Source organism: Protopterus annectens, chromosome 1.part1 (genome assembly GCF_019279795.1).
Source record: "Protopterus annectens isolate FY-2018-M chromosome 1.part1, PAN1.0, whole genome shotgun sequence".
In the NCBI taxonomy this organism is placed as follows: domain Eukaryota; kingdom Metazoa; phylum Chordata; order Ceratodontiformes; family Protopteridae; genus Protopterus; species Protopterus annectens.
The window spans coordinates 108,417,756-108,442,397 of NC_056726.1; the positions used below are offsets into that span (position 1 = coordinate 108,417,756).

General features: G+C 44.1%; 1 protein-coding gene across 7 annotated transcripts in view; it reads right to left on the bottom strand.

The window, feature by feature from the left end:
- The window catches only part of LOC122803960 (F-box only protein 21-like), a 1,078,053-nt gene that overhangs the window by 227,947 nt on the left and 825,464 nt on the right, over window positions 1-24,642 (bottom strand). For 6 of the 7 annotated variants that reach the window (XM_044073649.1, XM_044073671.1, XM_044073641.1 and 3 more), the window contains exon 6: window positions 4,658-4,768. The exons of the other annotated variant lie outside the window; for it this stretch is intronic. In XM_044073649.1, coding sequence (XP_043929584.1) covers window positions 4,658-4,768 — 111 coding nt within the window. The remainder of the gene's footprint in view (window positions 1-4,657; window positions 4,769-24,642) is intronic. 7 annotated transcript variants of the gene reach the window in all.

Below are 24,642 nucleotides of genomic sequence, written 5' to 3' on the forward strand. Positions count from 1 at the left end.
ATCCTTAAGAAGAATAATAACAACCATACAGAATATTACATTCATAAAGTAGCAGAAAAGATTCTAAGAACTAAGTCAATATAAGAATGGAGAAATGAGATTTTGCCAGTAGGGATGACTGCAAGTAGGGTTAGAAAACAGGCAAGAGGGGGCTGGAATTTACTGGAAAAAACTGGCAAAGGAACCAAGATACTGCCAGCAAAAAAACTCAAGCAGGAAAGGTAACAGAGTGGGATAAGACCAAGAAGACATCTGGAGTGCATGCTAGAAATTGTTTGACCTCAAACTTAAAGCCATAACGAGGGCTGACAAGTGGGCTTTCACTGAAGAATTTGCAGAACCAGCATACAGAAGTTCACACAGATAGGAAAGAACCAAAGGGACCCCACTGAAAAGAGGTCCTGGTGATATTTGAGACACCAAACAGAAACTCTCTTCCATTTTAACATATATAATTTCTGGTATTGGGGTTACAAGACCTCCTGAAGAACCTTGTGCACATCCTCAGAAAACTGTGTTAGAAAGGAATCAAAACCTCACTACCCAAAGCATCAGTTGAAGACTAGACAGATGAGGATGAATGAGAGTTTATTTTGTCCTGTGTGAGAAGATCCATGTGGTGAGGTAACTTGTGATGATTGCCCTTGACCAGATAGAATAAGAGGGGGAACCAGTGCTGTCTGTGTCAAAAGGGAGTCACCAACAAGATTTTTGGAGAGCCTTCCTCAATTTTGTGTAGGACCCTTAGAAGAAGAAGAAGAGGAAGGGAAGGGAAGGAAAGGTATTAATGGAACATTCCCTTCCAAGAGAAAGTCATGGTGTCTACTTTCCAAGCCAAAGGACTTTGAATTCTGGAATAGAACTGAGGGAAATGTCTGTTCAGAGGGGAGACAAAGTGATCTACTTGAGGAATACTCTGCTGATGAACTATGTCCAGAAACACATCCATGTGAAGCATCCATTCATGAGGCTGCTGAGAAAGTCTGCTGCAAAATTGAGCTGTGAAGGTTTGCAGAGTGTCTGTAGAGTGACCTGCAGATTGATGGCGATTTTCCATGCTTAAGGGGATAATCTGAAAAGAAGGTAAGACCTCATGCCCCCCTGTTTGTTGATGTACCATATGACTATGGTGTTGTCTGTGTAAACCTTCAAGAGACCCAGAGAGCATGGAAGCTTGAAGGGCCATAATAAAAGCCTGTGTTTCCATGATGCTGATGTGATCTGCCCTCTGTTGAGGTGGCCAAAGGCTCTGCACCTTCAGGGTGCCTGAGGTCGCTCCCCATTCCAGCTCTGAGGAGGGTGGCAGGGAACACTTGCATTGAGAGACAGCTGCTGAATCCACCAGTGAAATTCCAGTTTGAGACAAGGAAGCAGAGGAACTAGATGGTCCAGCGGGTGGAGGTGTTGAGGTCACACTGATTTTAAGTACCAATGAAACTTCCTCATATGAAGCCTGGTCCAGGGGAGCATGGAGATGGTGGAGACCATAAATCCTAGAGCCCTGAAAAACTCCCTGGCTGCAACAGAGGACAGGGGAAGCAGGGACAGTAGATAATTAGTGAGGGACAGAACTCTACAGACAGGCAGAGATGCCAGCATTGGAACAGTCTGGAACTTGCAGCCAAGGAAAACATGATCCTGAGATAAGAGTCAACACTGACTTTTGAAGGTTGACAGTGAACTTAAGCTGCACAACAGAAGCTGGGTAAAATGAAGATCCTGCACTAGCTTGGAATGGGATGGAGCCTGAAGCAAGAGTTCATCCAAATAAAGAAATATGTGAATACCCTGAAGCTTGCAAAAGGCTCTACAGGGACTACACATTTAGTGAACACCCTTGGGGCTGCTGAAAGCCCAAAGGACAAAGTACAGAACAGAAAATGAGAGGAATAAACAGAGAAACCTAAATATTTCCTGAATACAGGATGGACAGCAATGTGAAGGTAGGCGTCCTTCAGATCCAAGGAAAGCAGAAAGGCCTAGGGGAGCAACAGAGGAAATGGAGTCTGAAGAAAGAGCATTCAGAAGTAAGGTACTATGAAAAAAGTGTTCAGAAAGGAAAGATCCAGGACAGGTCTCCAAGCCCCCTCTTTTCTGGGAACCAGAAAAATCCTAGAATAAAAACCCAGACCATTCTCAATATGAGGAATCTGTTGAATGGTTCTCTCATCCAGCAGACCATGCAATATGCCTGGAAAATGAGGAAGCTGTTCTGCAGGGGGGATTGTGGAATACTAGACAAGGAAGGAAGGAAGGGTTTCCGGGTCATAAAGTAACCCTGTCTGATAATGTAGAGAATCCAGGTGTCTGTGGTAATCAGTTGCCAAACTGGAATAGAAAGAGAAAGCATAAGAGACAACAGAACCTGGTTAAAAGGAAGGGAGGGCAGACAGATGGCTGCACATTTGTCAGGAAAGGACTGCTTCTGAGGCCTGGGCATTTGAGTAGGCTTATCTGAAAAAAACACAACTGGAGCATTCTTACCTTTGGAAGATGGTCTTGGCAATCTATGCAAAAAGACAGTCTTGCTAGGATAGTTCCTGTGAGACAAAAATCTGCTTCAAATTTTTCATAACCTTACCTTGATCCACTACGGTCTTAAAGCTCAGCCACAGCAGTACCAAACAAATTCTGGTTATCCAAGGGAGCATCCAGAAGCTTTGCTTTGATATCATTTGTCAAGGCTTGAAGGCAAAGCCAGGAACAGCATCTCAACCCTAGAAAATACATCAGCTGCATCACAGCTGAATTTAACAGAGTGACAGGCAACATGAGAAGTGGAAGTGAGCAAGGAGAGAGCTGAGGTCTTACCCTCAAGTCAGGCATATCCAAAATAATCTTCCCTATCCAGGAAAAAACAGACAGTATGTGCCTTGTCATATGAGTCTGGTAATTGACAGCCATGAAGGCTAAAGTAGCCAAAGGTGTATACCTTCTTACCAATCCTCTTCATGGCTCTACTGTACTTATCTGAAGGAAGAATCTTGGAAGAAGGCAACAACCTAGAAGGCTTATCAGCAGAAAAAGAAATCCTGCAGGATCAGATGAAGAGCACTTGTACAAGAACTTGCAAGCATCCGGCACCTTATAGAGCTTTTCAGGTTTCTTAGGAGCTGGAGGTTGAGAATCTAGAGCCAGGGAAGCAGCAGAGAAAGTATGTAATAGAACAGCCAACACAGAAGAGACAGCTGAAGACCTAGAAGAGTCCCATTTGTAACAACTCATAATACCTTTACTGGATGTCCCATACTTGACAGCAATCCCATTTGAAATGCTCTATCATACGCAGGACCATGTCACTAAAGGAAAGCTCTGCCAAAGGAAAATCAGGATTAACAGATTCCTCCTCTTCAGAAGCACAGTCTAAATGTGAAGACAATTGAGAGGAATCAGCTAAGGAGTCAGCCTCAAAGTCAGAATCCTCGTCCAAATACTCCGGGTCCCTAGCCCTCTTAGGGATACAGGACCAAGGAGGTGCAAGAACCTAAATCCGCCTGAGAAGGCTTCAATGCCATCAAGGCTTGAGTAAAGTCCTGCTATTCCCTTTCTGGATCCTTGGGGGCTGATATGACATGCTTAGTCTTCTGCCTTTTATTCACTGGGACATCTGCTATGATGAAACACAGCAGTTTAGACCACTACCTGGATTCAGTTAAGGTACCTGGCACCTCTTCCCTAACAAGGATCTTTCTATCCTTCTAGGCCCCTCAACAATAACCAGCCATAGTTCCCCCCTCAATATCCATGGTGGACATCTGCAAGGCCTCTGAGGACAGGTGAGAAGCAGGTTCTGTGTCAGCCTCTGAGAAGGTCAACGCAAAAGAAAATTGAAGGCAACACTGGACTACACTGTGGGTTCTAATTCACCTCAAGAGAGATAACCAGTTGAGACTGAACAGCAGCAGCAAACTCAGGCCTAGACTTCTTGGCCTTCTTTTTTGAGTGGTGGATGTACCTCTAGGCAAGCAGATTCTGCCATGGTACCTTGGGCCAAAAGCTTGAGACATGGGTTCTCAAGACAAATGGAAACTGAAGAATGGTGGTTATGCAAAGTCTTTGGGCCAAAAGCCTGAGAGATGGAACACACTGCAGCTGAGAGATGCACCTAAGCAAAACAAGCATCTATCGTGGAGGTCCTTATGAAGAATCTGCCTCCTACACTGACATTTCCCTTTTTTGGATGATATGTAACCCACTGAACAATATAAGACAAAGAGAAAAGAACTCCAGTGGGGTACTTATCTGAAAGATGTAGGCTCAGTATAACCAGCAAAGAGAAGTGCGTTCAGACAGATGTACGATGATGCCGTTTGGACTGGCACCAATGAAGTTCTGAGTTGGGAGAGTACACATGTCAACTTTATGCCCTATGCTTGCATGGGGAGCATACATCTGATGTATGACATTCTCTAGGCAATAAAGAGTTTGGTATACTGGCCGGACATTGGGCTATCCTTAGCAGAATATTTCAGAAGTGATGAACATTGCAACAGTGATACAGAAGGGCATCAGCTCTGATGTTCTCTGTTATCACATCCAAAACAAGATTTTGCAGTTCACGTCCAAGAAAAGGGCTTGCATTTTTCAAAGTCATCAAGATAACAAATTAAACTAATAATCTTATCAGCAAGTAAATAAACAAACATTCAGAAAATACCTGGATTCCACTAAGAATTTCTATATCCTGCTGTGGGATATATGCTGTAGGTGTACTTTCTGTACTACTTGTGTCAATAAGAACTTTGTAGTGAGGAGTATCTTGCATACTCTGTTGGAAAATACAAATAAAAAAAAGACCACTCAGACAAAATGATTTTCTTTCAAAAAATGAAGCAGCACAACTGGCTAATTTTTAAGTCAACATTTTCTTCTCCTTGAAGTATACTGAATGGCATTTTTCCATTTCTATCATAATTTCTTAGATAATGTTATCAATCAATCTTGTACCTGCATAAAACTATAGTTTGAACTGTACACAGCAATGTCAGATGTACAAGACAGTAAGGGAAGTGTCATCCAGTAGCCCAAACTTTTTTTGTAATGGTTTTGTTCATAAAAACGAAGATACAGCAACATAAACATCGGTATATTATGTTTCAATTCACAGCCCTATACCAGCCATGCTATCATTCTTCAACTGGACGGCATCATCTCAAACTAAGGTAGTGTTTCACTATCAAGGAAAAAACAAAACATTTTACTTCCTAGTCAGTTCTTCCTTGTCTGGGTACCCTCCAAGGCTTTTAGCAGTCATATCATGTTGAGTGACAATCTACATAGTTATAAAGAAGCTACAATCACTTCAGTAACATCCATAGGTGAAATAGTAAGGAATAATGAGATGGATACAAGGAAATGTGCCACTAGGTTGTCCAGGTTTCACAATACATATTACACAGGAAGCCAAATGACATAACTAACAATGGAACTTTAAACCCTGCAAAAAGCACAAATCCCATAAAAATGCATTTATCCATTATATCCCCAATTTCAGTAGCAAAAATAAACTGCCTTCCTGGGAAGGCTTTTGCATAGTATTATTTATGTACTGCAAATATTATACAGTTTTGCTGGTTACTTTATATAATACAGAGTTGTTCCATACTGCATTTCTGACTTAAGAAAAATGCACTGCTTCCAAACTTTATTCTTTTTTAGCAGTATTTAATAATTAATTACACAGCACACTGATAAGTATCAGAGAAAGACAATAAATACTATGTTTCAGCTCATGAACTATCACGATATCTATATGATATCCTTAGTGATTTTCAGCATCTCAAAACACTTTTTGCTGAAGCTATGGAGAGAGATTATATTGTTTCCTGCCTCAAATCTAAGTATAACCATGGCTCTGGGAAAATGTGTTTAATATTATTAAAGGAATGTGCAAGTGACTACACTTTTTGATATATTGAGGAAAGAGGGGGGTCTCAGATTAGCAGGGTGCCTTAGGATACAAAAAGCAAGGCACAGGTCTCCCCTCAAGAGCCTGTATGACAGAGTACAGAGACAGTGATTCCAACCTTTCTTGACAACTAAAATTTTTGAGGCCCAAGATCCGTTTTGTTGGAACCTTTCCTGTTTATTGAGTTTTCTGACGCATTTAGTGAGATACATACTAAAAGGTGCATTATATTTTATAATGGGGCTCTAACCAGGGCATGATACAGGGAAACAATAACATCCCTGGTTTCAGATGAGATGCCCTTAGTGACTAATTTTGAGATTTAGAAGGATTTTCTCACTCACTTATCAAATGGTAATTGAAGGGGGGCATCTACCAAAGTGCCCAAGCTCCTAATCACAAACTCACTGGAGAGTGGGGTGTCATTGATATAGTAGGTTGTAGGAATTTGTTGTTTTCTGAAGGTGGTTATACTCTATTTCTTACATTTAGCTGAAGACCTTTTTTGGTGCACCAAGAGTTAATGCATGTTAGTTCTATTTGAAGGTGCTAGCATCAGTGGTTAATTAAACAACTATACCCAGCTTACAATCATCTGAGAACTTAATCAGCCAGAGTTTCCTATTGTCAGTGGTTAGGTAGGAGGAAAAAAAAAGCTAAAAAAGGAAGTGGCCTAGTACAAAACCCTGAGGAAAGCCACTGATCACTTTTTCCCTAACTGTGGAAGCATCAGAGACCTAAACAATATGCATTTTATTCTTGTCTTGAGACAGTCTGCAATCCATTATATCACACAGGGATCAATGTTTAAGACCATTAGTTTACTAACAATCCCATCATGTGGTACAATTTTAAAACCCATTTGTAAGATCTAAGTAGGTAGCATGAAAAATGTGACCACTGTCCACTGCCAACATGACCTTTTCAAAGAAGCTTACAAGATTTTGGAAGCATGATCTGCTCTTAACAAATCCCAATTCCTGCAGGACCAGCCTGATCAAATTTTTAATATCCTGGTTTATGAAGTTAGTAATTAGAAGTTATGTACTTACCATAACGTTCCATCTGAGTAGGTAAACTTCATTTGTCAGCAACCTATGGTTATCGGATCCATATCGGATCAGAGCCGGCAGCTTCCAAAAGCTAAGATCCGAGCTCCAAGCTCCTCCCCCTTACCCATAATCCCCTGCTATCCCTTCCTGACCTCAGATCGAGCTTGCTTATCCATAAACCATATGATACCAAGAACCACCTCCCTACTCTAACCTGGAAACAATCCGCCATGACAGCAGGAGTCCTTTGAACATCCATATAGGTTAGGGGGACGGAGGGAGGGACGGTGGCTGACAAATGAAGTTTACCTACTCAGATGGAACGTTATGGTAAGTACATAATTTCTAAATCTGAAGTAGTTAACTTCATTTGTCCATCAACCTATGGGACAGAGTCCCCAGCTACCTGATTCTTGGGAGGTCCTCATGGAAGGATGTTCCGGAGCACTGCAGAGCCAAAGGATGCTCTCCCTCTGGAAACAATATCCAACTTGTAATGATTTATAAATGTATGAGATGAAGCCCAAGTGGCTGCTGAACAAATGTCATCCAACAACACCCTAGATTGAAAAGCCGCAGAGGTAGAAATCGATCGAGTAGAATGGGCATGAACTCCTTGAGGTGCAGGCCAGCCCAAACTCTCATATGCCAAAAGAATACACTGGGAAATCCATCTGGACAATGTGACTTTTGATACAGGTTTTCCCAAAGAGGACTTAGCAAAGGATACAAAAAGCTGGTCTGATTTCCTGTGATCAGCTGTCCTGTGCAAATAGAATCTTAGTTGCCTATGTATGTCTAGAGAGTGCAACTTGTATTCACCTTTGTTCTGATAATTTGGGAAGAAGACTGGTAAATTAATAGATTGGTTGATATTAGACTCCGATGCAATTTTGGGCAGAAAGGAGGGGTTGGTCCTGAGTGAGACTCTATCTTTGTGGAAAATCAAATACGGTGGCTTGGCGCAAAGGGCTTGAAGCTCCTAGACCCTTCTGGCCGAAGTTATGGCAACAAGAAAAGCCGTCTTCCAAGATAAGTATTTCAGATACACCAAAGTTGCCGACTCAAAGGGAGGGGCTGTTAGAGACTGAAGTACAAGAGTTAAATCCCAAGGAGGGACTGCATCTTTTACCGGAGGTCTTAGTAGGAAAGTGCCTTTTAGGAAGGTCTTACATAATTTGGACGAAGTCAAAGGGCCGAGATCACTGCCAACATGATAATGAGAGATAGCGGCCAACTGGACTTTGACCGTAGAAAAACTGGCACCTTGGTCGAATAACCCTGACAGAAAATCTAGTACTGCTGGCAAGGGAGCTGTAAAGGGATCTACGTTCCGATGCTCCGCCCAAATAGAGAAATGCTTCCATTTACTATTATAGATTCTTCTAGTAGATGGCTTGTGAGCGGCTAGTATAGCCTTGACAGGGGATGAGATACTGGGAGTCCTAGCTATCACTGGAACTGGATCAACCAAGCTGTGAGCTTGAGGTTGTCCAGATTCGGGGTTGACAGGCCTGATGGGTGAGAGATCAGATCCGGGATGGGATCTAGAATCCATGGGGGATTCACTAGATGAGACCATAGATATGGGAACCAAGCTTGACAAGGCTGGAATGGGGCAATGAGGATTATTCTGCTCCCCAACCGTCTGGCTTTCTGTAAAAACTTTAGCATCAGGGGCAGAGGAGGGTAAGCATAAAGTAGACCGGGTGGCCAAACATGCACCAGAGCGTCTCTGGGGGATTCCCCAGGTGGGTGGGGGAATTAGAGCGAAGTAGTCGCTGCAATTTGCGTTCGGAGAGGCGAAAAGATCACAACGAGGTTGACCCCATTTGGAGAAGATTTGCTTCGCTACTTTCGGATTCAGAGACCACTCGTACAGTGACAGGATGGATCGACTCAGTCTGTCTGCCAAAATGTTGGACCGTCCCGGAATGTGCGTCGCTATGAGAAAGCGGTTGGTGGACATAGCCCATTCCCACACTCTCATGGCCTCCCGACAAAGTGGATAGGACCTGGTTCCCCCTTGTTTGCTGATATACCAGACGACCGACATGTTGTCTGTCTGGATCACAATTGTCCCCAAGGGAAGAAGGCTTTGAAGTGCTTGCAACGCCAAAAGCACCGCTCTCATGTCTAGGACATTGATATGCAATGAGGTCTCGAATGGTTCCACGTGCCTTGGACGGTCCTGCCCAAGCAGTGCCCCCCCCCAACCCGAGGCGAGAGGCGTCCGTGGTCACCGTGGCTAGAGGAGGGGACACAGAGAAGGGGCGCCCCTTCTGGAGGTCCGGGGACGGGAGCAACCATAAGAGGGCTTTCTTGCACACCCTGCTGAGAGGAACGGGGAAGCTCAGGGGATGTAGCAGCAAGGTCCACTGGACTTGTAAGGTCCATTGAAGAACTCTCATGTTTAAGCGCGCCATGGGTAGTAGGTTGATGGTTGCCGCCATCGAGCCTAGAGCCCTCAGGACCAATTTCACAGGGGGAGCTGGGGATTGTAGAAGGGCCAGTACATGGAGTTTCAGAATTCGTAGCCGGTCCGGAGTCAAGAAGGCTAGAAGCTGGTTGGTATTCAATCTGGCTCCGATGAAATCTAGGATATGAGTTGGAAGAAGGGAAGATTTTCCGATGTTGATCGTGATCCTCAGCCGGGGAGCTAGATGGAGAAAATAATCCCTGGCAGTGCAAAGTAGATGCCTGGTGGGGGTGGTCAGGATCCAGTCGTCCAGGTATGGAAAGACCTGAATTCCTTGGAGTCTCAGGTGGGCCGCTACAACAGTTAACACTTTGGAGAACACCCTGGGGGCTGTGGTGAGACCAAAGGGAAGGACCCTGAATTGGTAATGGCTGGCTCCCAGCCAGAAGCGGAGAAACCTCCTGGATCGTCTGTCCATCAAAATGTGGTAGCACGCATCCTTGAGGTCTATGGAGCACATCCAGTCGTTCTCCTGCAGAAGGGGGAGAATGGATTGAAGAGTGACCATCCGGAACTTTTCTTTGGCTACTGACAGGTTCAGGAAGGACAGGTCGAGGATTGGTCTTAGGTCTCCCATCTTTTTTGGCACCAAGAAGAACCTGGAGTAAAAGCCTGATCCGGACTGGTCTGGGGGGACGTGCTGGATTGCTCTTTTTTCTAGCAGCCGGAGTATTTCCTCGGCTGCCGCCTCCCTTTGATTGGGTGGGACATCGGGGAGGCTTCAGGGACTGAGAGGGGGATTGAGAAAAGAGATCTTGTAGCCTCTGGATATGATCTGAAGCACCCAGCAATCTGTTGTAATGGACTCCCAAGCTGCCAGGTGCCTCGAGAAACGCCCCCCGACTGCCTCCAGAGTGGAGCAGTTGGGTAACCCCTCAGGGCTGCTGCGTGGGCCGATCAGAGAAAGGTTTTCTGGACCCAAAGTTCTTCGGGCCCCCTCTGCCTCTAGGGCGGCGTCCACCCTGACCTCCTCTGCCTCTGAAGGACAAGGGGTCCGGAGCGAAACAAGACTGTTGAGACTTCCGGAACCACATCTTCTTCTGTCCCTTTTGGTTCCTGGAGAAGGACCTCTGGGGAGCAGAGAAGCGGACTCCGACGGCAGACAACATCTTCCCATCTTTTTTGCTCTGGACAAGTGTGTCGCGTACGGTCTTGCCAAAAAGGGCAGAACCATCAAATGGGGCATTTGTGAACGACGCCTTAAAGGGTTCCGTGAAATCACAATGACGGAGCCACGCCTGTCACCGTAGGACGACGCCCGCTCCGCTAGCTCTAACGGCTCCTTCCGTGGCATGGGATAGTAGCCGCATAGAGGTATTGGAGATAGATTTGAGAGTGGCCATTCGGGTAGAGTACACTTTCTTGTCCTCCACCGACATGGACTCTGGGGGCGACCCAGCGTATTTTTTGATAAGATCCCGCTGGAGCCGTATCACGTGTGCCATATAGTTCAGCGACCTCACAGAAAAGGTGGCTGAAGTGAACACCCGCTTCCCCAGACGGTCCATCGTCCGAGACTCCTTGTCTGGAGGATGGACCGAGGAACTCTCCTGGGCCAGTTCCCTTTTGGTGGCGGCCGCCACCAACATGGCATCTACCGGGCTCCCTTGCTCCAACATGACCTGTCCGAAGGGGAGCTGAGAATTTTGTCCGGCCTCTTTGGAATGGGCTCCACAGTGTCCGGTTCCTTCCATGCCCTAGTAGTAATCAGGTCTACCAGGGGATCGGCGGGAGGGGACACCAAGAGGTAGACGGGCCTGCTTCAAACACCTCCAGAAACACAGACTCGTCAGAGGAAGGTTTTGGGGCAGACCACCCCCCTCTGATCCGAAGCATCTCCATGATATCTCCGAAGGAGACGTCTTTAGGGGGTGACCTTGGGGAACCTTCCCCCTTCCTCCAAGTCTGTGTCCTCTGTCAAGGACTCGGGAGTCCAAGTGCCTCCTCTTGCACTTGCGTTCCTCCTCGGGGGGGGGGGGGCTGTCCAAAGAGGCCTCACCAACCACATCTTGTTCTAGCAAGGGAACTATCTGAGGCATCTGAGCAGGCTGTCTCTGGGGCCGGATGATTAAAGGCGGACCCGTCTGAGAGGGAGTGCAGGGTGGAGCCGTAGCTGAAGCTGGGGGCCTGGAACCCTCGACAAAACCCTCTCCACGACATCGAACACCGAAGGAGAGCTGCTCTCCATAGGATCCAAGAGCAGACCATCCCTCGGATCTGATATGCAGATCGGAGCTGGCGCCGACGCAGTCGGATCCGAAGGGCCAGTATGCTCCGACCGAGACGGAGCCGAAGCCATACTGACATCTCCGGATCCTAAGCTCAGCTCCGAGAGCTCAGATCCGAAGAAAATGAACCTGACAGACTCGAAGGTGCCATCGGCGCCGAAGTACCCAATACTATCAGAGCTGACAGTCCCCCGGCCCCGATACTACCTGGCTCCGAAGGCTCTGAACCCCGGTAGTGGGTCGTAGAAGGAGCAATCGGGGTGAAAAAGGGGGTTGAGCCCCCCCCCCCCAGGAGGGGGGGAGGCAGGAGCACTCCCATCTGCAGCTGGGCCTGGAGAAACCTACGCATCATCCGGTCCAAGTCTGCATCAGACATACTCCGGGTAGACCTTGATGAGGCCACCGAGGCGGGCCGGGAGTGCCGCCTCGATGACCTCGAAGGCGACCGGATCTCCTCCTCCGGCCCCGGTGAAAAGCGGTGAGATCGGAGCCGGGAAGGAGAAGACTCAGAGGCCCTAGGAGAAGAAACCCGTTTGGCTGGTGGGGCCAATGCAGAAGCTTCAGCCCGCCGCTTGTGGTGCTTTTCCCGGCATTTCTACTTTCTGGCTTCCCTCTCCTCCTGGCCCAAGGTAGGAGGTTGAGTCCCGGCCAGGGGAAGGGGAATAGCAGGTGGCGCTGCCGCAGCCGCGGCAGGTGCCATGGAGGGACCGAAGGATGAAGCCGAGTCTGGGGGCAGAAGTCCTGCCAAAATCAGCTTCGACCTCCGGTCCTTGAGGGCCCTGGGGTTGAACGCTGCGCAAATAGTGCAGCCGGTGGAAAGATGTTCAACCCCAAGGCATAAAACGCACCGAGTGTGGCCATCTGCTGGGGACAGCTTATGGCCACACTCTGTACACTTTGAAAAGAATGTTTTGGGTGCCTCCGCCATACCTACAAAAGAAACAACACACTCGCTAGGCCCCAAAACCACACACCCTAACTCATACATGAGGGGAGGGAATAACACTAAAAAGGATAACTAAACACTATATAAAGAAAAACGTTAATGCTACTGGGGAACTATGCTGTTCACACACACACAAAAAATTTGTTTAAACTAAGAAAAAAGGAGATTTTGTCTCACAAATCCAACAACCACCATGCCTGGAAGCTCGATCAAGCTGCTGAGAGAACCGCGGCAAACAAGATCTGAGGTCAGGAAGGGATAGCAGGGGGTTATGGGTAAGGGGGAACAGCTTGGAGCTCGGATCTTAGCTGTTGGAAGCTGCCGGCTTGGATCCGATAACTATAGGTTGATGGACAAATGAAGTTAACTACTTCAGATTGATGCGTTTCATGGCTTTACAGAGAAGTCTAGTAAGGCCAATGGGTCTGTAGTTACCCAGGTCAGTGGTGGGGACACCCTTCTGGGGAATTAGGTTGAACAGCTTATGAAAAGGATTAGCAAGAGCCTGCTTAGAACTATTTATTAGACAACCTGATATAGTATTCGGCCCCACTAAAGTGGTATCTTTGGTCATACAGAGTCTTTTAAGCATATGCTGCTTTGAGATGGTGGGGAGGAAGTGATTCAGGGATGTTTGGAGTGGGAATGATAGTTTCTGGGGAGAAATTATCAGCAAACTTATTTGCAATTATGCTGGCAATGTCTTTATGAATAGAATGGGAGGTGCCAATTTAGTTAAGTTCAAAGCACTGATCTGAATTATTCCTTACTTTTCTAATGTAGCTAAAGAATGGGTCCACTTTTAAATGTTGAAATACCGAAATCTCGAGTTTTGAGATACCGAACTCAAAACACCAAGATTTTGGTATCTCAAAACTTAAAAGTGAACAAAAAAAATAAGTAAAAGAATGTTTTTGCAAGGCACCCCCCATGTGGGGGGCTGTGCCCCTCACACCCCCCTACTTTAATATACCAACTCCGAGAGCATGCTACAGTGAAGAGAACGGTAAGTGGAACAAGAGCATTACTGTTCTCTTCAATGTAGCGCGATCTCTGAGTTGGTATATTTAAGTAGGGGGGTGCAGGGGGACTTGCCCCCCTGCAAAAATATTATTTTAGCTGTCTTTTTTCTAAATTTGTTCACTTTTAAGTTTTGAGATACCAAAATCTCTATGTTTTGAGTTCGGTATCTCAAAACTCGAGATTTTGGTATTTCACAATTTAAAAGTAGACCCCTAAAGTACATATAATTATCCTTGGCCTCAGAAGCTAGCCTATGTTCAGGAGATGCTTTGCTTGTCCTTATAGCTGCCTTCAGCTTCTTGGTGAGGCATTTTATGTCACCTTTGTGGCTGGAGGTTCTGGCATTACAAGGCAATCAGGCGTAGTTTTTTTTTTCTCTTCAATAATTTATTATTTATTGATAATTTGGGGGCAGCGCAGCAGGTAGCATTGTCTTCTCACTGCAAGAACTTTCATGGTTGAATTCTCAGCTAGGGTGCATTTTTTGCGGATATGCATGCCCTCCCTGTGTTCGCAGAGTTTCCTCTGGTTACTTCAGTTTCCTCCCACATTCCAAAGACATGCACACTAAACTGTCCATAGGTGTGACTGTGCATGCAAGTGTGTGGTATGGAAGAACAACTGCAACAGGGCTAGCCACCCAGTAGTGTGTACCTTGGCTCCAGATGATTGTCACTGTTGAAGTGACGCCCTGACCCCATGTGTAAAAATGGGAAAAAGCGGTTGTGGATGGATTTAGTGTGAACGGAAAGAAAGCATACATGTCACTTCCTGGTTAGAAGCTCTCAAGTCAACTAACCAGCTTACTCTTAAGAGATCCAGGGCAGAGAATCAGATAGTCAGTGGCCAGTTTTCCATAGTGCTAATTGAGCTCTTCAGCAAGGTAGTGGCAAAATTAAAACCCTTTAATTCAGGCTGAATATATTAGCATGTATTTAATTAACACTCTTCAGTGGGTAATTTATTGTCCAAAAAGTACTGATGCAGGAAAAAGTATAGTACCCATTCAGCCATGGACATCTCCCCTCACTCTTATTCATACTACAGTATCAACAGACGTTCCATCCAAACAAAGAAAGCCCTCCCAGACCAGTTCAGACACCTTTCCATGGCAGACAATTGGCTGGAACTCAGTTGTTCTTCTCTGAAGTTTTCTCTGATAAGTGAGTAAACTGGTTAGATATTAGAAACAGGCCTTGTGCAATGGAAGGGCTATTAACTGGAGCAGACCACAGATTGGTAGAGTTAGACCAGATGGATTCAGATTTTGATAGCCAGGAGTCCTACTGTTTTCACTCCAAGCTCCACACACGCATGAGTGCATCCTGTGGGTCAGTGAGTCTTAGCCCCAGAGAGTAGTAGCAACTTCAAGTGTGCCAGGTAAAGTATCCTACATCCCATATTACCACAGTAAACTGACCCTCTTCTACCATGCTTGCCCAGAAAAGTCATTATGATCGCCTACCACACACATTTTTCCCAGTCTCCATACAGCCTTGAGAATCTTCCCTTTCAGAGCTATGTTTGTAACTTCACACGTAAAAGTCTGGGTCAGTTACTGCCAGAGCCAGCTCTCCAGCATAAAAACCTTATAGACATGTTGAATTTGAACTTGGTACACCATGATATCTAGCTAAGTGTCGTAAGACAAACTGTTCACAGTGCTTCTCTCTCTCCATACTCTCATACACTCCAATAATGCAAGTATTTCCCAAGTATCAATTTATCACTCAGTTACTTTCTGTACTGTTACCTCTAGGCTGGAAACTCACTCCTTTAGGGCTTTATTCTCCATCTCCGGTGTATTCAAGACATCTGAATGGGAAACAGGGAGCACATTTCAGGGAATGCATAGATTTAAGTGAGTTTAAAGACTCCCTAGAGGATGCCCTGATACAATTGTTAGGGGAATGTTAGCTAAGGAGATGATGCTATTCAATTTATGTCTACATTTAGAATTGTTGAGACATGATACAGCCTTATGTTTAATGTAAACAGTAGCCAAAACAATAGCACAAATATGGAAACCACAAATTATACCAACTGTAAATTAAGTACTGAATATTGTAAAGGGAATAAAAGAGTGATGGGATCATTTAAAATGGAGAAAGTTGTCTTAAAATTAAACGGTGTAGTTGTGAATGATGTATATTAAATAATGCTCAAACAGATAAGTAGCAGGCTGGTAGGACCTGAAAATCATAACGATATGTTCTTTTTTTTCCATAATAAATTTTTATTGAAATATATTTTCCAAAAACATTACAAAAATACAATAAACATCACACACATAATACACTATAACTACTACAAACCATTTATACAATATCTACATGAAATGCTTCCTATATTTAATATATTCCTAAAATCAGTATCATGCTAATATAATATTGAAGACCTTTTCCCATATTTTCGGGTTATTAATATTTTTGTTAGTTTGTTTCAGAAGTAATTTATGTGCTAGTATATGCTTTATAGCCACAAGCTTAAAATTATTCCATGATGTCTTATGTGGTTCTAGCCAATTTGTGGCTATATAGAGTTTCATCAGCAAAAAATATTCATACAAATAATAGTTTGCATCTGGAAAGCTCTCTTGGAGGAATGTGTAGAATCATAAATTCCCATGACAGTGTAGAACTTTGATAACCCATCTTTTGCAGTTGTACTTTAAGAGAGTTCCAAAGTTTATATACGCATTTACAACTCCAGAACATATGAAGAAGATCCGCTGTTTGATCTGCACAGTATGGACAAATTGGAGAATTCCTAGGGTTAAATTTATGTAATCTAAGATGTGTGTAATATGCATTGTTCCAAATCATCAATTGCGTGTACATCAGTTTTTGAAAAGAAACTGATTTCCTAGTTATATCAATTGCTTTTAATATCTGATTGTCTGTTACTGTTACTTTCTTTACCCAATACTCTGAAAGCAAAATTTTGTCCTGAAATTTCAAATCCTTAATTAATTTATATGCAGTTGCTATAAATTTAGTGTCTTGTTGGATAGCTTGCCACAATTCAGAACACTTATCCACAAATCCGCTGCAGGTTTAAAGTTCCTAAAGTAGCTCAAGGCAAGTTCTTTAACTTGTCTCATTATAACAATGTAACTTCTAGGTAGATTCATTTCCTCTCTAATTTGTAAAGCCGATAAGTCAAGTTTATTAAAAACATCAAATAGAGTCAGATTAAGTATTAATGGAAATTTGCTGAGATCGATCAGCTGATTATTTAGTTTAAAATTAGGATTCCTGTGGAAAGGTTGAAGAACCATCATATATTGCAATAAATCTACGGACTGAAATAAAGTTTGCAAAGATGAGACACAGGTTATTATGTGGTCCATGACCCCATATTTTATCAGACTAATTTTGTCCATAAAGGGCAATGCTTTAGGATTTATTTTCCTATCCAAAATATGCTTATGATTCAAGACCACCCAAGTTGGTATCCATGTTGTATTCGTTACATCATAATTAGCAATTCTTAAAATTTTATTAGCGTTTACAATCAAATAATATGCTTCAAAGTTTGGTAGCTCAAGTCCCCCTCTTGTTTTAGGGGTCATTAATTTCTCATAAGATATTCTAGTTCTTTTTGGGTTCCAGATAAATTTAGCTAGATCTTTATAACGATATGTTCTAATGCAGACGAGTAAAAGAAAAGACCTATGATGGAACCTGCAAGTATAATGTGTGCATATTATAATAGAAAGTAATGCTGTGATCTTTGCTTATTGTTACTAATGTATAAGAGTTCATGTTGCAAATTCATAAGGGCTACGAGTTGTTAACTAGATGGTTCCCACACTTCACGGCTTGATTAACTCAGTCTACAGTTGCCTACTGTGCAAATCTCAAGCATGTCACATAACAAGACAATGTTCAAGGACAACTGAGAAACGGGACAAGGCTCCTCACTGATCTCCTGGCCTGCACGTCTATTAAAACACAGCTGTGTAGAAACTTTCCATAACAGGTGATCTTCTGATCACTGTTCCAATACTTCAAATCGTTGGGTTATCTTGCCAAACAACCTTCCAAAGAGCCATACGTCCGAAGTATGACGTAAACTCACAGGCGTAAGAGTACATAAGCAAACGTATGAGCATAAATCCACAGGCAACCTGTAAATGTTTCATCTCCCAGGCCCCTGCTTGTAAATGTTTCATCTCCCAAGCCACTGCTTACACTTATCAAGGGTATCTGAATTTGTCAGAGATTTGAGATGCATGGCTAGGCTTAAAATAGCCCTTGTGGTCGTAAGCCTAGTAAACACCTATGAAACTATGAAGACTATTCTCCTAGCATGTAAGCTTTAAGAGGGCTGACTGACAAAATAAACTGTCAAGTTAAGTAAGAGGAGAGAAACAGAAAGACGGTGATCTCCCCTGGTCCATGAGGAAAAGGTACAGAAGAATCAAATAAGAGAGATGGTAGGGAGGGGAAGGAATACTGCAATATTTATCAGTAGGACACTTACTGTTACTGTAAGTTCTTACACAACTGTAGTATTTCCTTCCTTAGATCACTGTTGCAGTATTCCAAACTGCTGGTTGATTACAAAAGTTTAAAGAGGTGTGAAGAGTGGTTGGAAGGGATTTATGGAAAATGTCTAGTAATCCAAAGAGAACTGACCTGGCAAAAGCTTTTCTGGATTTAGGAAAGGCATCTACTCACACTGTTTGGTTAAAGTATGCACAAAAGACCAAGTAGCTGCTTCAAAAATTATTCTAGAGTCAATCCCTTTGTAAAAAGACCCAGATGAAGCAACTGCTCTAGCAGAATGAGCTTTTGCTGGAGAGGGTAAGGATTTGCCATGTAGAGTGTAGAAAAGGGATTTAGAGATCTAGTTAGAAATAGTTTGTTTTGAAACTGGGTTTCCTATCTTGGAAAGAGGCAAACAATTGGTCAGACTTGTGGATAGCCTTATCCAGCTAGAATCTCAGCTGTCTATGCACATCAAGAGAATGAATAATTCCTTCTCCCTTATTTTGTGGATTAGGGAAGATTTAAGGCCTGATTGAGAGATGGTTCATTTGCTACTTTAGGCATGAAACAGAGAATGGCCCTTAAAGACACTATGTCCTTAGGAAAAATAAGGAAGGGGGGCTGCCATAAGGCCTGTAGTTCTGAGACTCATCTGGCAGACACGACGGCTATCAGAAGAACAGTTTTTCAAGGATGGAATTTAAGAGAAGCAGTAGCTGTTGGTTCGAAAGGAGGGAGAATTAATTTTTCCAGTGTAAAGTTGATGTCCCAAGCAGGAGGGATAGCTTTCTTGGGCAGTTCAGAAGCAGAGGATCCAGAGGTAGGCATGTAGATATGGCTGAAATGTGTGCCTAAACAGATATGTATGCTAGGCTAGACTGCAGCAGCTCACATAAATAAGCCCATACTGGGTCCTGTCATTTAGTCCGATACCATACAGCAAATCTCTTCCATTTAGCTGTGTAGGATTTTAAGGTCTTAGGTTTTCATGCTTCCTGGAGAACCTTAGGCACATCCTCAGAAAAAGTGGTGTCTAAAGGGGCTCAGAATCCTGTCATCTATAACATTAGGCTGAGAGACGACAGGTTGGGATAAAGTAGTGAGCCCTTCTGTTGTGTGAATAAATCCACTGTGGAGGGCAGATTTTTGGTGATGGTCATTGTCAAGGTGGAAAAGAAAAGGGAACCAGTGCTGCCTTGGCTAAAAGGGAATCACCAGTAGGATTTTGAGGGATTCTCTTTGAATCTTTAATAAGACATTCAGAACAGGAAGTGCAGGGAATGCATACAGGAACCTCTCTTTTCAAGAAAACAACACTACATCTGTCTTCCAACCTTTGTTGTTGTTGAAGACAAGCAGATCTATATCTGGCACCGCCCATATGGGGATTATGTCAAGGAAGATCACCCTGTTCAGCAAACACTCATAGGGATATTCTAGAGATCTGCTTAGAAAATCTGCCAGTACACTGTCCTGTGATGGAATGTAAACTGCTTGGAGGAGGGGTTTGCTTTTGTGGCCTCCCTCCATGCCAACAGATCCAATCTACACAGCTGGTAAGATCTGGCACCCCCAGCTTCTTTATGTACAACATAACCATTGTGTTGTGTATAAACATTCTTAAGTGACATAAGTCTAGAACACCTTTTTTGGTATATTTGCATTTTATACCCATACCTTCTTATGGCATCCAGAATGATTTTTTGGGTCTGGCTTCTTTAAGTGCCTTACCAGCAAAAAAATAAGGCAATATTATAAAGAGCAAAGGGTTATTAATAAAATGACACTAAGATTATTAGTCTACAATGTCCCGCAGTGAAGAAATTAATCTGTTTGCCATTTATTATTCATACTTATGTTAACATTTTCATAACTGAGGAACCTACATTTTACTGAGGTGTATGATGTGAAACAATTTGGGAGACAGGACAATTTACTTAAAATGCTGGTCTATATCACACTATACAGGACATATTGCTAGTTGTTTGATAGTACCACTTTGTTGAAGGAGACCGTCTTTGATATTTGCATTGAAAGTTACGCATCTTGGGAGATATTTAGTATTATTTGCATTACTAATTACACAATTAAACACGTTTTCATATTTCTGTAAATATCTCAATAAACAATGGACTTAGAGAAATTTCTTGTTGTCATGTGAAAATGTCTGTCTGGTTAACAAAAATGTTCTAACAGTACATGTCTAGGTTGTAAAGTTTTCAAGATATGAAAATGTGTGAACATTTAGAAAAAAGAAGTTATGTACCTACCATAACGTTCGATGTTTGTAGTCCATCTCACCCTTCATTCTTACACTTGGGATCAGAGCCAAAACTCGGCTCCGACTTGGCCATACTCTAGCTCGAAAACTTCTGGTTGGCTCGTGGCTAGGCGATATCCCATGATGCATCACTAACACAACCCAGATCTTGTTTGCTGCAAGGAGAAACATACAGAGACAAAGAACAAACCAAGTCGAAAGGACTAACATAACCAAACAAACAGGAGACACTCTACCCCCAGGTCCTCAAGGAGGGGGCAGGAGGGTGGGTTCGTAAGAATGAAGGGCGAGATGGACTACAAACATCGAATGTTATGGTAGGTTCATAACTTCTTTATGTTCTGTAGTCCTATCTCGCCTTCATTCTTACTCTTGGGACAGCATCCCTAGCACCTTCATCTTGGGTGGCTCATTGGAAAATGCTCCTGAGTACTGTGGAACCAAAGGAAGACCTGTTCCTGGAAGCCATATCCAATTTGTCGTGAGTAATGAATGTGGGCGGCCATGGTGGTGCAGCGGTTAGTGTTGCCGCCTCACAGCAAGAGGTTCTCCAGTTCGATACTCGGCTGGGATGCCTTCTGTGGAGAGTCTGCATGTCCTCCCTGTGGTCACGTGGGTTCCCTCCGGGTGCTCCGGTTTCCTCCCACATCCCAAAAACATGCTGTAAGTGGATTGGACACTCTAAATTGGCCCTAGGCATGAGTGCGTGCATATGTGTGCTTCTGTGGAAGGTTGGGCGCCGGGCTGGCAACTCGACACCATAAAACTCCATTGCCAATCATGAGCAGACAGGTGATCCACTGTGGCGACCCCTAACAGGGAAAAGCCGAAAGAAGAAGAAGAAGAAGTGAGTAACGAATGCATGAGGTGAAGCCCATATTGCTGCAGCACAAATGTTGTCTATTGGAATTTTAGCCTGAAAAGCTACCGAGGTAGACACAGACCTGGAAGAATGAGTATTCACCTTGAAGGGAAGATCTTTGCCACTGGATGAATAGACAAAGGAAATGCAGCTGGAAATCCAGTGAGATAATGTGACTTTAGAAATTGGAAGGCCCTTCCTAGAATCTGAAAAGGAAACAAACAATTGATCTGACCTTCTGAAATCTTTAGTTCTGTCCAGGTAAAAACGCAATTGTCTATGCACATCCAGCTGGTGAAATTTGTACTCTGCCTTGTTAGAAAAATTAGGGAAGAATACAGGCAATTCAACAGACTGATTAATATTGGCTTGAGAAGAAACCTTAGGAATAAAGGAAGGGTTTGTCCATAAGGAGACCCTTTCTTTGTGAAACACCAAATAAGGGGGCTTAATGGAAAGAGCTTGTAGTTCAGAGACCCTTCTTGCAGAAGTGATGACCACTAAAAATATTGTTTTCCAAGATAAAAACTTGAGGTCACATATAGCTGAAGGTTTGAAAGGGCTAGACGTAAGTTTATGGAGAACAAAGTTCAAATCCCATGGTGCCACCAGATCCATGACTGGGGGTCTTAAAAAGGTGGTCCCTTTAAGGAAGGCTCTACACAGCCTATGAGCCATAAGATTAGGTGAAAGGTGGAAATAGCTGCCAATTGAACTTTAATAGTGGCAGCTGTGAACCTTTGTTGAATAACTGAGAAAGGAAGTCTAAAATGGCAGAAATGGGAGCTGTGTAAGGATCCAGGTTTCTCTCACAGGCCCAAAAGGAGAATCTTTTCCATTTACTGGTATAAAATTTTCTGGCAGAAGGTTTGTGAGAGGATGTCAGGATGTGTACAACGTCGGGAGAAAAGTCATGAAGCCTGACTAAGGATGGAATTGGAGCAGCCAAGCTGTCAAGTTGTGGGTGTGGAGCAAGGGATGGAACACCCCTGACATATGCTTCAGCAAATCTGGCACTGGGTCCAGAGTCCACGTTCATCCATTAGATGAGGTCTGAGAAAGGGGAACCAAATCTGTTGAGTCCAGTAAGGAGCAATTAGGATCATTCAGCTTCCCAAGGATATTGCTTTCTGAATTACCTTCGATATGAGGGGGAAAGGAGGGAAAGCATAGAGAAGTCCCGAGGGCCAATCGTGAACGAGTGCATCTCTTGGTGTTTCCCCTGCCGGGTGAATCATGGTGAAGTAACTGCTGCATTTGGCACTGAGAGGGGTGGCAAACAGATCGCAGCAAGGCTGACTCCATTTGCGAAAGATTTGTTCCGCAATGTATGTGTTCAGAGACCACTCGTTAGACATCAAAATAGCCCTGCTGAGCCTGTCGTCGGCTATGACGTTGGATTTCCCTGGGATGTGCGTTGCGACCAGTAACCGCTGGGAAGACACTGCCCACTCCTACACTCGAAGGGCTTCTTTGCAAAGGGGTACGATTTGTCCCTCTTTGTTTATGTACCACACCACCGACATATTGTCCGAGTGGATCGCAATTGTCCCTAGCAGGAGAAAGCTGTGAAGTGCTTGCAACACTAGAAGCATTGCTCTCATTCTCCAAGACGTTGATATGCAAATGAGCCTCGTGTTCCTGCCAAGTGCCTTGGACTGTTCTCCCTAGATAATGCCCCCCCCCACCCTATCTGGGAGGCATCCGTGGTCACAGTGGCAACTGGGGGGGGGGGGACAAACGGTCTGCTTGTGTTTAGATTGCTGATCTGGGTCCACCATAGAAGATCCTGCTTGCACAAATCTGTTATCAGGATGGGGTGAGAAAGAAGTAGATGCTGCAGTGACCACTGGGTAAAAAGTAACCACTGCAGGACCCTCATGTGCAGTCTGGCTAATGGAACTAGTGTTATTGTCAAAGCCATTGTCCCTAACAACTTGAGCATCACTTTTGCTTTCGCTTTCCTTAGAGAAAGTAAACTCAGGACTTGTTCCCTTAGGCTCTGAATTCTTTCTACGAAAAGGTAAGCCCTCATTGAAACGGTGTTTCTTTCGGCGCCAATAAAATTCACATGCTGAGAGGGCAATAATGCAGATTTTTGCCAATTTACTGAAATCCCTAACTGTAAGCAAGTTGAAATGGTAACGTCCCTGGCCTGTAGCAGTAGATGCCTAGTGGTGGCAGTCAGGAGCCAGTCATTCAGATATGGAAATACTTGAAATCCCTGACGTCTCAAGTGAGCCGTAACCACTGCCATGCATTTGGTGAACACCCTGGGGGCTGTGGTGAGACCAAAGGGCAGGGCGCGGAACTGATAATGACTGTCTCCCAGCCAGAAGTGTAAGTGACTCCTTGATGCCCTGTCCATTTTGATATAGTAGTATGCATCTTGGAGGTCTATGGAGCACATCCAAATGTCTTTCCCTAACAACGGAAGCATCGACTGTAAGGTGACCATTCGGAACCTGGACTTCTGTACAGATCTGTTCAATTTGCTGAGATCCAAAATGGGTCTCATGTCTCCTGTTCTTTTTGGCACCAGAAAGAATCTGGAGTAAGTCCCTAATCCTACTTGGTCTGCGAGGACGGGTTGGATAGCTCTCTTTACGAGCAACTTTTGTATTTCTAGAGTTGCTGAATCCCTGTGATTGGGTGGCACATCTGGGATTCGTCTGGTCCGAGGGGGTGGAGAAGAGAAGGGAATGTGGTAATCTCTGGTAATTATCTTTAATACCCACTTGTCTTGAGTGATATTGTGCCAGGCTTCTAGGTATAAAAAAATACGACCCCAACTGGCTCCAGAGACGTGCAGTCGGGCCTCGTTTCAGGAGCGCTGACAGGGATGACCACAAAAGGAAACACGGTTTCCCTGGTTCTGCGGGCCTCTAGGGTGGCGTCTACTGTTATTTCCTCCTCCTCTGCCTCTGGAGAAGAATCACCTTGTGCATCCTGAAAAAACCTCTGTGATTTTCTGAACCATATTTTACCACCCTTCTGCTCTTTGGGATAGAGTCTAGAAGGAAAGGAAAAATGGACTCCCATGGCAGACATGGTTTTTCCTTCCTACTCGCAACTGGTGAGTGTGTCCTTTACACTGGTTCCGAACAATGAGGATTCGTCAAAGGGGGCGTTGGTAAATGTAGACTTAAAGGCCTATGCAAAGTTACACAAACGCATCCAGGAGTGTCTCCTAAGAAAGACTCCTGAACCCGCTTCCCTACTCGCTCCATCAGCTGCGTAAGATATCAGCTTCATGGAGTTCACAATAGAATTCAGGGTAGATCTCTGCATTGACCTTCTGAGATATCACATCAGATACATTATCCTGTAGAGTATTTCCCAGCTCTTTTAGGAGATCACTCTGGAG